Consider the following 16,465-nt stretch of genomic DNA (forward strand, 5'->3'; position numbering starts at 1 on the left):
AGGTATCTCACAAGGTCTTTATTTCCCACATTGGCACATACATCAATACAAAAGCTGACAAGCTACGAGACAATGAAGCACTGCAGAAGCAGGGCAGGCGCCAAGGCCACAGCTCTGTATGAGCAAAGAGGTGGAGAAGAGTAGAACTCTAGAAGGAAACTCACAGGCCATAGGAGACAGAGACAGCACTGGACAGAGGGTTCCCACCACCCTCACTCAGATACACTTTACGTTACACGCAGTAATAGAAACGGGGAAGGGTAAAAAACAGCAAGAAGGACCAGGTTCCAAAAGCCAACCAGGACTGGGGAAGTCCCTTTACGTGAGAGGTTCAAGGGATAGAAAGGGTCCCCCCAATAACTGCCTACCCTAGGGATGTGCGCACCCACACCATCTCAGAGCTGGGTCTGGTAACCAACCAATCTACCCACAGGTTGCTTCCACCCCCTGGGGCTCCAGCAGGCACAGCTTTGGCCCCAGTTTCAGAATGAGGGACTGGGGTTCTTTCAGCCTGTCCTACAAGAGGGGAAAGATCTATCAAGACAGAGGGAGAACTGCTGACAGACATGGGGGTGGGGGTCCTGTCTCAGAGGAAAGCAAGGAAGGGTCGGACTTGGCCAGGCAGTGGAAGGAGGGGTCTCGAGCTGTCTGAGGGTCTTCTTCAGGCTGCTGAGAAACAGCAAAGCCAGGAAGAGAAGGGGGTGAACCGGGAGACAGATCACCCTCAAACCCAGTCAGCCGGGTCAGGAGACAACAGAAAGCCACCGCTAGCCGTTACTCAGGTCTCCCGGTCTCCCGTGGTCAGCCACGGGTGTGCTGACTCAGCTTACAACCTGCATGATCTGACTGTGCTGCAGCCAGTGATGTTCCACTCACTGGTGCCCCCCAAAAATGGCAACAGACCGACATGAGGGAGGCTGCCAAAGCTTCAGGTGGAGCTCAAGGACGGGAGCAGGAGGAGGTGTGGACGGCAGTGAGACCAGGCCAGGGTTTCAGTCCTCAAGAGACACCGGCTCAGATCTGCTCCTAGCTGTATGACCTTGGCCAAGTCATCTCAGATCTCTGAACTTCAGATTCCTCTTCTAATAAATGGTGCACAATCACATCCACCCACCCACAGGGCCAGAAGACGAAAGGAGCTAACACAGAAAGAGATCCAATGCTAAATCATCTGATTTCACGGACAGCATCTCCTAGGAACTGGGGTTTCCAGATAGGCAGAGGAGACCCTGACCCGCCCCTACCACCCTGCGGGAGCCCCACACTCACCCGGGGGATTGGTCCAACTGTGGCCTTTGCTGGCAGAGGCCTTCGTTCCAGGCCTAGGTGGCCCCAGAAGGCCCCTCTTCCTCCCTGGCACTGGGAGAGTGAGTGGCCCTGTCCTCCTCCAGCCTCTGAGAGTCCTGGGTCGGCACTATGGGCTGCTGCTCCACGATCCCGCCCCCCATGTTTGTTTGCTGCTGCGGGGCTGGGGAGTCTTGAGGGTAGAGGAATTGGGGATAGGGAGAGGATGGGCAGAGACAGGAAGTTGAGGTACAAAGGAGTGTATAGTCCAACCCTGATTCCCAGTTCAGCCCCCCCAGGAAGAAGGTGGATGGATAGCTGGACTTGTAAGCAAATTTTGCATAAATAAACACTGAGGCAGCAGTTCTAGCCAAGGGGGACTGGAGGCAAGTATGTAAATACTATGCAAATAGTATGCAAAGTCCATGCAAATCAGCACACCGAGTGGGACCAAGGTGAGGTAAGTGAGCCCTTGGGGGTGGGGGGTCTCACCTACTCTCACCTCTCATAGGGTTGATGATCGGTAGCTTGTCCCACTGGCAGGAGGGTGTCCTCTGCGGGAACACTCACCTTTCGGGACCACCTTCTGCTTCTGCTGCCGCTTAGAATGGGCGTCCTGCCAGTTGGACAGTTGCTGGAGGACATACTTCATGTCCAGGTGTGAAGGGCCCAGGCCGCTGGCCTCCAGGGCAGAGACCACCACATTCATCCTTGTGGCCTCGTCCACCTCCGGTTCCACCTCCTCCCAGGCCTCGGTCTCCTCAGATGCCTGCTCTGTCTCTTCTGCCGGCCCATCCTCAGCTGTCCCCACCTCTTCTATGGCCCCCAGCTCCTCCTCAGGAACCAGCTCCTCTGGAGCCTCGAAATCTTCAGGCGGCTTGAGATCTTGCACCGGTGGGGGTGGCATTGTCCCCTGCTCCTTCTTTCGTTCCTCTCTGCAGCGAGTGTCACATCTAGGCAAGGAGACAGTGACGTCTTTCCTCACGTGCCACCCCACTCTACTCCACAGACCCTGACAGTCCCCCTCGGCTGCCCCAGCTAGGAGTGAGGGGAGAGAGGATCATTTTTGAGACTTCCAAAACCCAGCCATGCCTGCCCCCAGCAGGAGGAATGAGGGTTATGGACACCAAAGAGGTTCCTTCTTCTCCACTTCCCTGTCTGGAGACGAGCAACTGGGATATTTCATCCCAGAGCAGTTGTCATAGAAATAAATCCATTATAGTAAGGCTTGGATGGGTCAAATGACTTGCCCAAAAGGACACAAAGGAGCTAAACGGGGATTGGGTATCGGGTATTTTAATGGCTGGGCTGTTCACCTCTCAGATCATAGTCAGGTGAAGAAAAGAAAGGTGAAGAAAAGGTGAGGCCTGAAGGGAGAGGGCACAGCCGTGACCAAAATACCGAGCAGATGAGCTCCCCCAAGAACACAGATTTCCCAGAGTTTTCCAAACACAGAACCCACAACAAGTGGCTGTGAAGACAGATGTCGGGAATCTCTTAGTCAGGTTACCCCAGGTCTGATGTCTTCCCCATAACCATCTCACTAAATCCTAAACGGAGAACAGGACCTTGGGTGTACTAAGGGGGCTCAAACTGCAAATTCCCTGGGGCATAAACATATTGAAAAGTCACAGGGAGCCAGGCATGGTGGCCCCAGTCCTGGGAAGGCAGAGGAAAGCAGATCTCTAAGTTCAGGGCCAGCCTGATCTACAGAGTGAGTTCTAGGACAGCCAGAGCTACGCAGAGAAACCCGATCTCAAAAAAGAAGAGGAGGAGGAAGAGGAGGAGGAGGAAGAGGAGGAGGAAGAGGATGAAGAGGAAGAGGAAGAGGAGGAAGAGGAGGGAAGGAAGGAAGGAAGGAAGGAAGGAAGGAAGGAAGGAAGGAAGGAAAAAAGCCAGAGCCAGGTAGTGTGAGTGAGGCAGGATAAGGAGGCCAGGAAAAGCAATGGAGGTCCGAACATTTGTGTCAACCATGTTCCACTCAGAGAAGGTTGGCACTGGGTGAACCTAAGTGAGCATGGCTGAACAGAGCAAGCCTGAGGATCCCAGTTCCTCACCTCTCCATGAAATACGCAGGGTCAGTGATGAACTTCCTCAGGGATGTCCGGAGCTCCTCCGCCAGTGTCTCTGGGAAACTTGGAAGTGCATCCTACAGCAAAGAGGGGACACATTCCACCCCCACACTCACAGAAAAAGCAGGGCTGAAACACGGGACACACTGAGGTAAAAGAGCACCCTCACCAGAGGCACACTGTATCCATAGTGGGTGACAGAACCTGCAGGCATTGAGGAACGCTGACGATGGCTCTTCCCATCCTCCTGGCGTTCACGAGGCCTGCTTCCATAATCCTGCATGTGGGAGCCAGCTCGCAGGCTCTGTCAGGATCAGGGGTTTCCAGTCAGGTACTCTGCTTGCCCTTGCTTTAGGCACAGGCAAAGACCCCAGTTCCAGACCCAAACAGTGCGATTCTGGGTGACCCTGGACAAGATCCTGATCTCTACCCCATTCAGGCCTCAAATAAGCAGATATCTGCTGGGCCATAGGCCAGTGAGGGTGGAAGGCAGAAAAGCTCTTCCTGGAAGTTGCTTGTCTTCTCTGGAGAGCCAAGTAGTCCCCAGGGACCTGCCTTCCAGATCTGGGAACCATGGAACCTCACCTCTGGGTGGACTCCCTTCTCTGAGGCCAGCTGCTGCTGCAGTTTCTCCGTCTGGGCCCCATACTGGAAGAAACCGTAAAGTGTGAGATGGCCCCAAGGCCTCCCACTCTGGTACCTCCTACCCGAACAGTCTTCCCTCATCAGAGTCTCTGACAGTCCCCCTAGGAAGTCACAGGGATGGGAGTCTTAAAGTGGGGGGTCATGCAGCCTGGTTTTGGGAGCGTGTAGGAGTCTCTCTGTGTGGACTTGGTTAGGGACATGACTGGGCTGGATGAATAGCTCGCTGGTTATCTCTGCCAGCTCTGATGCCTACACAGGGAAGGGCTTTGGGCCTGGCTGAGCAGCTTACAGACTGACAACGCTGTTGTAGCTTGGTGATCTCGGCCTGCAGCTGAGTGATCTCCTTCTGCTGCCTCTCATAGCCTTCCAGCCTCAGCACCAACACCTCGGATAGCTCTGCCATCTGCTGGCTGGCTTCAGCTACAGGACAAGCACAGATCAGCGGAGGCTCTAAGCCACGGATCCGACACCCCTCAGGGGTCCTGAGGGCCTTTGACCTTCTTCCCCCAGGTCTTCTTCTTCAAGAACCACTTATTGAAACAGAGCAGGGGACTGGGGGATGTCTTGGTAAGACCTGATCCTTGTCCACACCAAGTTCCAGCATAGTAGAAACAGGGGAACTCGTAATTCCAAATAGTATGAGGTACGATGAAGCCAGTGTCAAGGGAGGAGCAGAGGAAAGGGTCTCACAGGTGGAGCATTGACCAACTCAGTGCTGCAAAGTCTGGGAGGGGTCCTGGAAGGAGCCACTGGCTCTGTAAGCCCCACCACATAGAGAAAGAGACACAGAGTATGGGCAGTGAGGTGGTGGGGCAGGGCAGTGAGCAGGGACCAGATCACAGTGGTGGGGGAAGGGGCTGGTTGAAGTTATCCTTGGACCGATGGGAAGCCATTTTGGAATTTTAGTCACATTAGTGATGGAGCCCGATTTGGCTTCAGAAAACTCATCCTGGCTGTGGGAAAAAGGACCTGGATGGGCAGAGAGACCCCATCATACATTATGAGGTGTCAGGGGCTAGAGACACGGAGACTGGCCAGCTGTGGCTTGCGGGGAAGGAAGGACGGAGATGAGATACAGAGACCATAAGCTAAATGCTGCCCCTGTGAATCTGCACCTCAGCAGGTAGGCTTGAGGCCCTCAGAGGCTGACAAAGGCCAAGTTGGTGTTCAGACCCAATGTGTGACTGTGAACTGCCCCGGCCCTAAATGCCCAGGCTCTGACAGCTCCTGGCTCCCCCCTCACTGTCCTGTCCACCCTCCCTGCTTGTACTGTCCCAAATAATAGACAGACTTTAATGATGACCTCCGCAGCTTCTGCATCGATCTTACTTCCTCAGTACCTGCTCTCCCCGCCCATCCCCTTCCCTCCAGAGTCGTCAACACCTGACCCTCCCTGAGATTACATGCGTGCAGTGCATCTCCATGCTCAACGGTGATGCTTCTCCTGACCCTCATAAACCCTGAGGGGATGAAGAGCAGGCCGGGGTTATCAGTCCTCATTGTAAAGATGAAGATTCAGAGAAGCCGAGGAATTTGGCCGTGCTAACACAGCGGCAAAGTGCCGGAGCCAGGACTGCATCTCCAGACCCCAAACCCTGAGTTCTTCCTATCAGCTCTTGGGACAGCGCCCTTTCCCCGGATTACAGTGTCACGTACAAAACTGTTCCACACACTCCAGAATGAGCATCTGTTCTTTGTCTTCCAGGTTGTCAAGGTGGGAGGCCTGGAGGAAGGGGAATAGGAAGGGGTAAGGCCGCCACCATCCCCCCCCACCCCCGCCGTCAGTCACCCTCCCCTGCCCAAGGGCACGCCCCCTCCCTGTCCTCACCTCCTCTCGAAGATGGTCGTTCTCTTCTTCCAGCAGTTTCAGCTTCTGCTTCAGGGCTTCCAGCTGTGGGCAGTGGTGCAGCGTCTCAGCCTTAGGGGGCCTGGCAAGGGGGCAATGAGAGTCAGACTGTAAGGGGTGGAGGATCCCAGTCCCCCAAGGCTTCCCCAGACGAGGCAATGCCAGCAGGCTAACTGCCCATGCCCGTTTACAAACGGACAACCGAGGCACAAAGGCAGAACACGCACGGCTTGGGGGCACCATAGGGATGGTCGTGCTGCTGATCTTGGTCCCTCTGTCCTTCTCGTTCCTCCTCTTCTCCCTCTTCCTCTTCCTCATCCTCTTCATCCTCCTCATCGTCATCGGAGTCCGAGTAGAGCTGAAGGAGATCATCTCGCAGGTTCACCTGCTTCCGGAGATGTAAAATCTAGGGCAGGAGAAAGGGGCCGCAGAAAGGTGAGCACGGAGGGGCAGAACAGGTGCTGGTTGGGGGAGGGAACAAGCCGAACCCTCCTCTTGGTCCTTAGGAGCCCAGATACCTCCTCTCTGGCTGAGCCCAGCATGGTTTCCAGCTTGTTATTCTCCTCCATCAGAACACTATTCTGTTTCACCAGGGACTGGCCGATGCGAGCGGCTGTGTTCAGGTCCCGTTCTTTCTGCAAAAGGAGAGCCAACCATTCCATACTTCTCCCAAACAGGAGGGCGAGAGCAGGGGCTAAGCCACAAGAAGAAAGTTGCCCCAGCACCCAGCCGTCCAAGTACTAAACCAAAGACTATTAACCAACTCTGGGGTCTGACTCAGTTTCTCATCCTGAGGAAAAAGATCAGCCCAGATTTGGTCCTCTGAAATCTATGTGCCTTTCAGGAAAGGGGCCCTCAAGTTGGCACCCAGGCAAGCAGAAAACAGACAAAAGCCCTAAGTCCTGTAGGGAAGAGCTAAAATGAGGGCTGGCCTGAGTGAAGAAGGCAAGGCGGTACCCACCTCTTCCAGCAAATACAACATCACTTTGATATCATCTTCGGTGATCTTCTTCCTGGGCAGTGGATTAGGACACAGCGCTGCAGGAGGAAAGGCCTGAGTGGATCAGGGAAAGGAGCCGAGGCTGCCCACAGCCCCCTACATCCCTCACAACAAAAGTGGTGAGACTGCGTTCTATCTGGCCCTAACACCCTCTTCACAGCTCCGGATCTCAGCACTCCTGCCTTCTCAGGAGGGGCCTGGGTGCTGTAAAGGCAAAACCATCCTCCAGGCTCAGGAACCAGACTTTCAAGACCCCTGGGTCTCTGGTCCCTCGAGATAAGAAGTCAGGGGAAATACTGGATTCATCATGCCTGACTCAGTCGGCAGCTTAGCCAGCTCACTGGAGACTCCTCGATCGTAACAGATGCACGTAACCCATCCTAAACCTGTTGCATGTGACAGGAGGGCCAAGTAGACTTACTTCTTCAGCACCAGAAGCGGGCACCTCAGCCTAAAATTGCCCCGCCCAGAAGAGGAGGGACAGAAGGCCAGTGCCCCGCCCACTCCTCCCGCTTCAATCCTGCTTCAGGAAAGCGCGACCCAGACCCCTCCGGCCAAGCAGTGTCAAAGGCTCCCGCCCCGCCCCCCGCTCTACCCACCCACGCTGGCTGGTCCTGCGGGCTAGCGCAGGCTCAAAGCGCACCCGGCAGCGCACCCGCAACCCCCGCCCCTCTGCTGGCACTGCGGTAGACGGGGAGGGGGCATTGAGAGTGCGCAGATCTGCCACAGCAACAGGCGCGAAGAGGGGGGCGGGGAGAGCAAGACAGCCCTAGATCTGACGCACCTACAATAATCGGGGAACCTGAGACAGAGGAAAAGATGGGGAAAGGGAAACCAAACAGGCACGGCGGACAGTGGTCTCGCAGGGGTGGTGGAAAGGTGGGACTGAGAGCCACAAGGGGGCGGGGCGCCTGAGTCGGTGGTTATTAGAGATGCCCTAATAACGCCCAGTGTGGGATCCCCGAGACTCAGTTTACCTTCCTGCAGCTCTCGAATAAACGCCGCGCGCTCAGGGCCGGACACGCCGGGCCTTCGGCCGATGTACGCGGCTGGCGTCTTCCAGATTCCCTCAGCCCTTCCAGTGCCCAGGCCAGTAGCCCGGGGACCGTAAGGCCCCTGGAATATGTAGCGGGTCCATGGTGCGTCCGAGTCGCCACGGATCCTGGACCTACAAAAGCTTCCTCCTGTCTTGGTTCGGGATCCTGATTTCTGTCCGGACCCGGTTCCCTGCGCCGGAGCAGGTTTGGGCTCTGCCGAGGGCTCCGGAGCGGGATCCGCTGCAGGCTGGGTCGTGGGGGTGCCTGTTGCTGGGTCCCCCGACCCCGTCCCGTCCCCGGCACTGCTCTGCACCTGCTCCTTCGGGCGCATCTTGACTCTGCAGTCCGCTGTCGCAGCCGAGCCTTTATAACCTGTGCTCGGAGCGGGCGCCACTGGGCTGTACCACGTGTGGCGCTAGGGGTGACCGTTGATCAATTAGTGGTGCTGAGGACTCGGGATCCTACGAGAAAGCAGCCAGTGGTGACGGAATAGGACGTAAATGAATGAAGAAGAAAGAAAGAGATGAGAGAGTGCCCAGTTTTTTCCATGGGATCGAGTTCACGATGATGGGTTTCTCTTCCCTTCCATCTTCTGAGAATGGTTCTGTCCAAAGCCGCGGCTTCCCTGGACTTGAGTAGAGGGACCCGTAGCTTCTGCCTAGAAACAACCCCCCCCTCCCAGCCCTCCCGCGCGCGCTCCCGTCACCCCAGCTTCCAGGGGCTTTCTCTGTTGTTCTACACAACATTGAATACATTCCGAGGTGACCTGAGAATCGAGGCAGTACGCCTGTGTCTTCCCAGGTGGATTAAGCGAGAAATCCAAACTCCGGTATGGCTTTCAACGTGTTGCGTGTCATCCACAGGTCCTCGAGCTCACACTCCCGCACTCGCCCCTAGACGCCTTCCATCTTACTGCGTTCACCACTCGTTCTTTTATCTCCAACCCTAATTCGCAAGGCCTATATATAGTCCAAGCATCTTCGGAGGGGATCCTACTTAAATGTTTCTCTGTGACGACTCTTCCAGACCTCCGTGTACACACACACACACACACACACACACACACACACACACACACCAAAACACCCGTTATCCCGGGGTCTGAAAGGATCAATGTCGGTCTTCACGACTTTACCTATGCTCTTCAGTTCATGGACGGTGGGCTCCCCAGAGAAATAGATGCTTTGGAAGCTTGCTCTCGGTCCTGAATGAACTGGGAGAGGGGGGTGGGAGCTAGGGAGGGCAGTAGCCATGTCTATGCTTTTAGACTGCGAGACAGGCTAAAAGGAAATGGTGACTCATGGACTCAGATCTCAAAATCGTTCTTGATGTTCTCCCTTCTCCTCCACCATCCTCCAATTGCCAATCCTATTGATTTCACCTTTTTGAAAATATTTCATTTTAATATATTTTGTATGTGGTGTACGAATGTGTCCGTGTCTGTGGGCAGAAGTCGGCGGTCAACATCAGATGTTGTCTGGCCCTTGCCATCTCGTTTTTTTGAGACAAGGTCTCTCACGGAATCTGGAGTTCAGCACTTTGACTAGACCGTCTGGCCAGGGAGCCCCCAGACACCCACTTAACTCAACCCCTGGGTTTACAGACAAGAGCCACCATACCAGACGCTCATGTGGAGACTAGGGATTCAAATACAGTCCCTTACGTTTACACAGCAGAGACAGTTTACACACACTCACACATATGTATGTATGTGTACACACACACACACAAAGTTTTGCTTGTGCATATTGGTGTTTTGCTTGCTTGTGTATCTGTGTACCACTTACATGCCTGTTTTCCACAAAGGCCAGAAGAGGGCATCAGATCCCCTGGAACTGGAGTGGCTGTGAACTGGGAAAAGAACCCTGAAAGAGCAAAGCAACCTGTGTTCTCAGCCACGGAGCCATCTCTCCAAACCCCTCTCCCCCGGTTTGGTTTTGTTTTTGAGAGAGGGTATCACTGTAGTCCAGGCTAGCTTAAAATTCACTATGTTGCCTAGTCTGGCCTCAGTTCTCCTGCCTTAGACTTTCTTGAGCTGGAATTACAAGTCACACCCAGCTTGAATTTGCCCTTTACATACTCCTCAAATACAGCAAGTTCCAGGTCAGCCAAGGCTACAAGGCGAGACAATATCTCAAAAAAGAAAAATTAAGTGCTTTTCAAATGTTTGTCTTCTGTTCCAATGGTCTGTTTTGCGAGCTGAGTGTTGCTCCTTTCTTCTCAGATTGTTGTGCTAGCCAATCTCTTCCTACACCCAACACACATCCCACACACCCACCTGCCTTGGTCCAGGTACATTCTTTTATCTAACTTCTGTCCAGAGAAGTACAGGTACTGTACACACACATACACACACACACACACACACACACACACACACACACATGCACACACACGCACGCACACGCACAAATTAGAATAGGTACTCAATATATTTGTTGAATGAATACATACCAGGCATGCATGCGTTGCACAGCCCTTTGTCCACACATTTACCTAAGCCGAAGAACTCTGACACCAATTCCTCATATCATCCTTGTCCGAGCTGTAGACAGGGCTGATTCTCAAGTTGTTGAGTAGCAAAGAAGCTCCTAGCGCATTTGGGGTCAGGTTTCTACAAAGTCTAGACCAATAGAGGCAACCCAGAAAGAATCAACATGCCCCTCCATCAGTACCCTGTCGAGAGGCACTGGCATTCCAATATGTCTTTCGACCACATGTGGTAGTGGACATCTGCAATCTCAGCCCCTGGGAGTGAAGCAGAAGGATCATGAATTCAAGGTCAGCCTGGGCTCCATGGCAAATTTGAAGCCAACCTGAACTATGTACAAGTTTGAGACCTTGGGCTGCATGAGAACGTGTCTTTAAAGCCCTTCCCCTGAAAACCACATTTCCTTTCATTCGTTCCATCAACAAACATATTGAGTACCTATTCTAATTTGTGGGCTTGTGCATGTGTGTGTGTACATGCATGTACAACATGTGTACATCTCTGGCCAGAAGTTAAAGGAAACCTCTCTTGCTTTTCTCCTTACTCCTTTGACTCAGATGTCTCAATGACCTGGAGCTTGCCAGCAAACCCCAGGAATATATTCTCTCTCTCTCTCTCTCTCTCTCTCTCTCTCTCTCTCTCTCTCCTTGATTTCTTGCTCTCTGGCTCTTTCTCACTCTCTCACTGTCTCTCACTCTCTCACTGTCTTGCTCGCTCTCTCTCTCTCTCTCACTATTTCTCTCTGTCTTGCTGTCTTGCTCTCTCACTCTCTCTCTCGCTCTCTTTTGCTCTCTCTCTCACTTTCTCACTATTTCTGTCTTGCTCTCTCGCTCTTTCTCGTTGTCTTTCTCTCTTGCTTTCTCGCTCTCTCAATCTCTTTCACTGTCTCACTCTCTGCTCTCTTTCACTCTCTCTCTCTTTCTCACTTTCCTGCTGTCTCACTCTTTCTCACTGTCTTGCTCTCTCGCTCTCTCACTCTCTCGCTCGCTCTCTGAGCCCCATTCCCCAGCACTAGGGTTCCAGGCTCTTGCAGCCACGACCAGCTTTTCCCATGGGCACTGCTGATCCAGACTCAGGCCCTCATGCTTAGACAGAAAGGACTCCAAACCCCCTGAGCCATCTCCCCAGCTCTGTTCTCCTGGAATTTGGAGTCTAGAGGGGAGACAGATAAACAGGAAAACAAGTCAGATAAGCATGGGGTTCACACAGTGCTCAGAAAGACACAAAGAGGTATGATTAAGAAAAAACAGAAAGTACCTGCTCTCTGAGGGTGGGGAAAAGCATCCACCCATGAGCCGTTTTGTAGCGCAGGTGCGGGCTGTTGCCACTGCACAAGGCACACTCAGACTCCTTATCTCCCTCCACAGCCTTCCTCCCTAGGGACCAGGGCTTCTTATTCCTGACTGGTGGCTGAAACTTGCTCCCACACTCCTTCTGAGTCCTGCATCCTTCCCATGCCCAGTGGCCCTGTCGGGATCCATCTGCCCATTTCTCTAAAGGACCGTGCTCTCAGATCAGATTGTACGGTAGTGGGGAGCCAGGGAATAGAGAAATGTCACCCCGATGAACTCAGGCCCCTCCCAACCCTACAAGTTCTTCCTTCCTTTCCCTTAGTGTCTGCCTGCCTGCCTGCCTGCCTGCCTGTCTGTCTGTCTGTCTCCCATCTATCTATTCATCATTGTCCTTTTAAAAGATTTATTCTTTTTGCTTTATGTGTATGAGTGTTTTACTTGCATGCACATGTACCATATGCATGCCTGGTGCCCAGGGAAGCCAGAAGAGGAAGTTGAATCCCCTGGAACTAGAGTTACAGATGGTTGTGGATGCTGGGACTTGAACTCAGGTCCTCTGTAAGAGCAACAAGTGATTTTTTTTTTTTTTGTTCTTTTTTTCGGAGCTAGGGACCGAACCCAGGGCCTTGCGCTTCCTAGGTAAGCGCTCTACCACTGAGCTAAATCCCCAGCCCCAGCAACAAGTGATCTTAACCACTAATCCATCTCTTCAACCTCCTGACTCCCCCTTTTTAAATCAGGATCTTGCTATGTAGCTCAGGCTGGCCTGGAATTCTCTGTGAGGCAGGCTAGCCTCAAACTCGAAACTCTCCTGCCTCAGTCTTTTTCGTGCCGGTATTAGAGGTATGTCTTAGTTACTGTTCTATTGCTGTGAAGAGAAACCATGATCAAGGCAACTCTCATTAAAAAAAAGAATTTAATCCATTATCATCATGTCAGGAAGCAGATAGATATGGCACTGGAACAGTCGCTTAGAGCTTCGAGAGCTTTACCTTCTTATACAGAGAGAGAGAGAGAGAGAGAGAGAGAGAGAGAGAGAGAGAGAGAGAGAGAGGAAGTGTAGGGGGAAAGAGAGAGAGAAAGGAGAGACTGAACCTGGTATATGCTTTTGAAACCTCAAAGCCCACTCCCAATGACACACTCCTCCAGCAAGGCCACACCTCCCAATCTTTTCCAAACAGTTCACAAACTATTTGTGAGCAAGTATTCAAACATATGAGCCCACTGGGAGACGTTCTCATTCAAACCACCACAAAGTATACACCATTACACCCAGCTAACCCCAAGACAGTTCTGCCCAGCTGTTGAGCACTGAATCAGGCCAGGGTCACTACAGAGAAGGTAGAACATGTAAAGTTGGGGTTGGGGATTTAGCTCAGTGGTAGAGCGCAAGGCCCTGGGTTCGGTCCCCAGCTCCGAAAAAAAAAGAAAGAAAGAAAAAAAAAAAAGAACATGTAAAGTTTGCCTTTTGTTATGGTCAGGAGTGTTAGCCACCTTAGTTTTTGTGGGCTCCAATGCCCTTTTAATCTCACGCCTCTAACTTATCTTTCAATCATTATTCATCCCTAACGAATATTTATTAAGCATTATGACATTCAGGACACAATTATTGAACAAAGAGAATAGATCTCTGCTGTCTTAGGGATCATGTGACAGGCGGAGCTACAAACAGAAGCAAAGGACGGAAGCCCAGAGGCTCAGCTCAGTAGCAGGCACCTGTAAGCAATCCCAGCACGCCAGAGGCAGAGGCAGGAAGATAGAAGAACAAAAACATCCTAGCCTAGGACTGAAGGGACACGCATCCACTCAGGACCCTCAATACCAAGTTCTCAACACAGAAGAGATTTATCTGCCCCAGAGGACAAAGGGCAGGGAATAAGCGACAAAGACAGAAGATAGAGGATGGCGGAGAAGCGGAAGAGAACAAGGGAAAAGGGAAAGGGGAAATTATCCAGGAGGAAGGACAAAGGACTGCCTCTGGACACAGAGGAGACTGATGTGGTCCGTGAGAAAATGGTAGTTTGGGATTGAAGAGATGGCTCAGTGGTTAAGAGCACTGACTGCTCTTCCAGAGGCCCTGAGTTCAAATCCCAGCAACCACATGGTGGCTCACAACCATCCATAATGGGGGCTGATGCCCTCTTCTGCTGTCTGAAGATGGCTACGGTGTACTTAGATACACTTTTGATAGCTGGACTTCAATACTTTGATGGCTGGACCTTGGTAATCAGTCTCAGGAAGAGGAAGTGGCCAAATAAGGAAATAGAACCTGGTGGCTAGTTCCAGGAATGTCCTCTAACCGTTTTTTTTTTTTTTTTTTTTTTTTTTTTAGCAAGGCAGAGGGAATGGGGAAGAAGGACAGGGCCTTCCAGAGCCATGTTTGCATGCTAGGCCTGGCTAGAGTTCCTTCACTGAGTGACACTTGTCTCTGGAAAAACTAAAAGAAGATGGGGCCGTGGAGCCGGAGGGATCATGTACCAGAGGGAGCAACTGTGAGGAGAGCTTTGGAGGAGGACTCAGTCGGGGAGGGACTGGAGAACTGCATGGTTCTTCCTAAGGATATGTAAACAAATGTCTGTTCACCCCAGATATGGCACCAAAGACAATGAAGTGATTCTCCCCAAGTCTAACTTATTAGACTAGTGAGTCCATTGGGGACCTTAAGTTATTAACAAAAGTAGTGATGCACACACCTTTCATCCCAGAACTCAGGAGGCAGAGGCAGAACCTCTAGAAGGGAAAAATAGTTCTCTAAATTGCTGGTCCATCTCACTAATCTCCCTTGAACTTTTAATCCCCCTGCCTCAACCTTCAAAGGAGCATACATTGACTGCCTTTCCCCACAGTCCACATGTTTTCATTGTCAGCAAAAACTTAGAAGGAGACACAGCCCCAGTGTTTGCTGTGGACAGTGAAGAAGGGAAGGGCACTCTTTTGACACCTGGCCAGCCCATCTCTCCCGAGGTCACAGCTTTAGGGCTCTTCCTTCCAGGCGGTCTCTCTGTGCCTGGACAGAGCGAGCACAGAACAGGGTACAGAGTAGGAGCTCCTCAAATGTGCATTAGACATCTCCTCGCATATGGAGACACTGTCTTGACCTGGGGAGTCTGAGTAAAAAGGGAAATGACATAGAGAGTCCTCTAGGTCAGTGCGTTGGAATCATGCGATTCTATCTGTGGCCTCTAGAGGGCAGTGTCAGCTCACGTTCGGCCTCGCCCCTGGTCCTGCTCACTTTCACCTGCGTAAAAAGCATTAGCAATAGTCGCTGTTGTGGTCTCTTCAGGGCCCAGCACTGCTAGGAGAGCCAGAGGGGGACTCTTATTCTGGTCATTCTCTGTTCTAGAAACGTCCTAAGGGATCGAGGCCTTCTTCTTTATCCCAGTGTGTCTTCTCTGACCTTTAATGGGCCAAAGAGGGACCAGGGAGAGACGTAAACCTTCACACCTAGTTACCTCCACCCGTGAACTCAGGGGCACATTTCCTCTAATTCCCAGCCTTGGGTAGCCCACACCTAGTTTAGGTCCCTTTCCCTGCCTCCTTTCCTGGACTAATCCTGGAAAAAGTCACCAGTAGGGTCGCCGAGGGTCAATGCTAGGCCCAGAGTAAGGCCCCAGCACTCCTCTCTGAATGACCGAGAACTGGAATTGGATGAGACCTCCTCTTGGCAATTCCCCTGCTGACTTCTGCAGGCCTAGGGCTGCTCCATCTCCTGGATCCTGTCACCCAGGCAGATGGGCCACTGTAGCCCCTACTCCAACCCAGCACCAGCACAAACGCTTCCTCATACAACCTTCACAGGATGGAATTCCCGAGGATCAGGCTTTTCCTATCTCTCAGCATCCTTCCCCTTTCCTGTATGCCTCCTCTCAGAAATACAGCCAAACTCTTGGGGCTCAAGAGTCTGCAGATGGAGCTCAGGCTATGTGAGTCAGATGGAGTTCAGGCTAGCTGCCTCAGAGCACTTATGAGAGCGGTAGGCTGTGTCTTGCGCCCCCTGCTGGCTGTATTCGGGAAGGGCAAGATGTCAGGATCTAGAGAGCAGGCGCTAGAGAGGGATAAGACTCCTAGGGGCAGAAGGACCAAGGTCTCAGGAGGAATGCTTTCTCCGCTCCTAACCCCTATGCTTCCTACCACCTCTCTGGCTCTTGCAGTGGGACCTTCGCCACTCACCGGGGCTTGTGAGACTCCATCCCCTACCCCGACTCCTTGTTTAACCCCCGGTGCTCACCATTCACAATGCAAGATAATCCAGTTTCCCCATTTCTTTTTCTTTTCTTTCTTTCTTTTTTTTTTTTTTGGAGCTGGGGACCGAACCCAGGGCCTTGCGCTTCCTAGGCAAGCGCTCTAGCTCTACCACTGAGCTAAATCCCCAACCCCCCAGTTTCCCCATTTCACCGACGACGACGAAGGCAGCGTCTGTTTTGTTTACTGTTCTATGCTTTGGATCGTAATTAGGCGCCCAATAACTGTTTACTGAATGAATCTAAGGATGGACTCTGGGCTTGAGTGCACGGTGGTGTGCATCGGTGCATGTGGTGCCTCAGGAGCCAGAGGGCCTCAGAACTCCTGGAACTGAGGTCAAAGAAAATTGTAAGCTGCCCTGTAAGTGCTGGGAATCGAACCCGGGACTTCTGGAAGACCACTCATTGCTTTTTTTGGCGGTGGAGGCTGTCAACCACTTTATTCTGAGACTTGGGGAAGAGCTGAAGAGGCTCACGCCCTCTGATGCTCTCCGCAAGGCAGATCTTCTCCAAAAGCAGCCATCTCCCCAGGCCTCTCCTTTCCATTTTGAGGTAAC

General features: G+C 52.4%; 1 protein-coding gene across 3 annotated transcripts; it reads right to left on the bottom strand.

Annotated features, from left to right (window-relative positions):
* On the bottom strand, nt 1-8,287 carry Hap1 (huntingtin-associated protein 1). 3 transcript variants are annotated; one of them, NM_177982.3, is made up of 13 exons: nt 7,825-8,237; nt 6,809-6,885; nt 6,366-6,482; nt 6,075-6,253; nt 5,830-5,929; nt 5,658-5,724; nt 4,291-4,421; nt 3,942-4,004; nt 3,526-3,660; nt 3,342-3,433; nt 1,855-2,237; nt 1,270-1,477; nt 1-1,139 (listed from the first exon to the last, which is right to left on the bottom strand). In NM_177982.3, the coding sequence occupies exons 1-12, from the start codon at nt 8,213-8,215 to the stop codon at nt 1,323-1,325; spliced, it is 1,890 nt and encodes a 629-aa protein (NP_817091.2). In that variant the 5' UTR covers nt 8,216-8,237; the 3' UTR covers nt 1-1,139; nt 1,270-1,322. The 3 variants fall into 3 exon arrangements, with proteins under 3 accessions (NP_817091.2, NP_077047.2, XP_063124884.1); XM_063268814.1 differs by having other exon boundaries at nt 4-1,477; nt 7,825-8,287; NM_024133.4 differs by having other exon boundaries at nt 1-2,237.
* Nucleotides 8,288-16,465: the final 8,178 nt, after the last annotated feature.

This window comes from Rattus norvegicus, chromosome 10 (assembly GCF_036323735.1).
Source record: "Rattus norvegicus strain BN/NHsdMcwi chromosome 10, GRCr8, whole genome shotgun sequence".
In the NCBI taxonomy this organism is placed as follows: domain Eukaryota; kingdom Metazoa; phylum Chordata; class Mammalia; order Rodentia; family Muridae; genus Rattus; species Rattus norvegicus.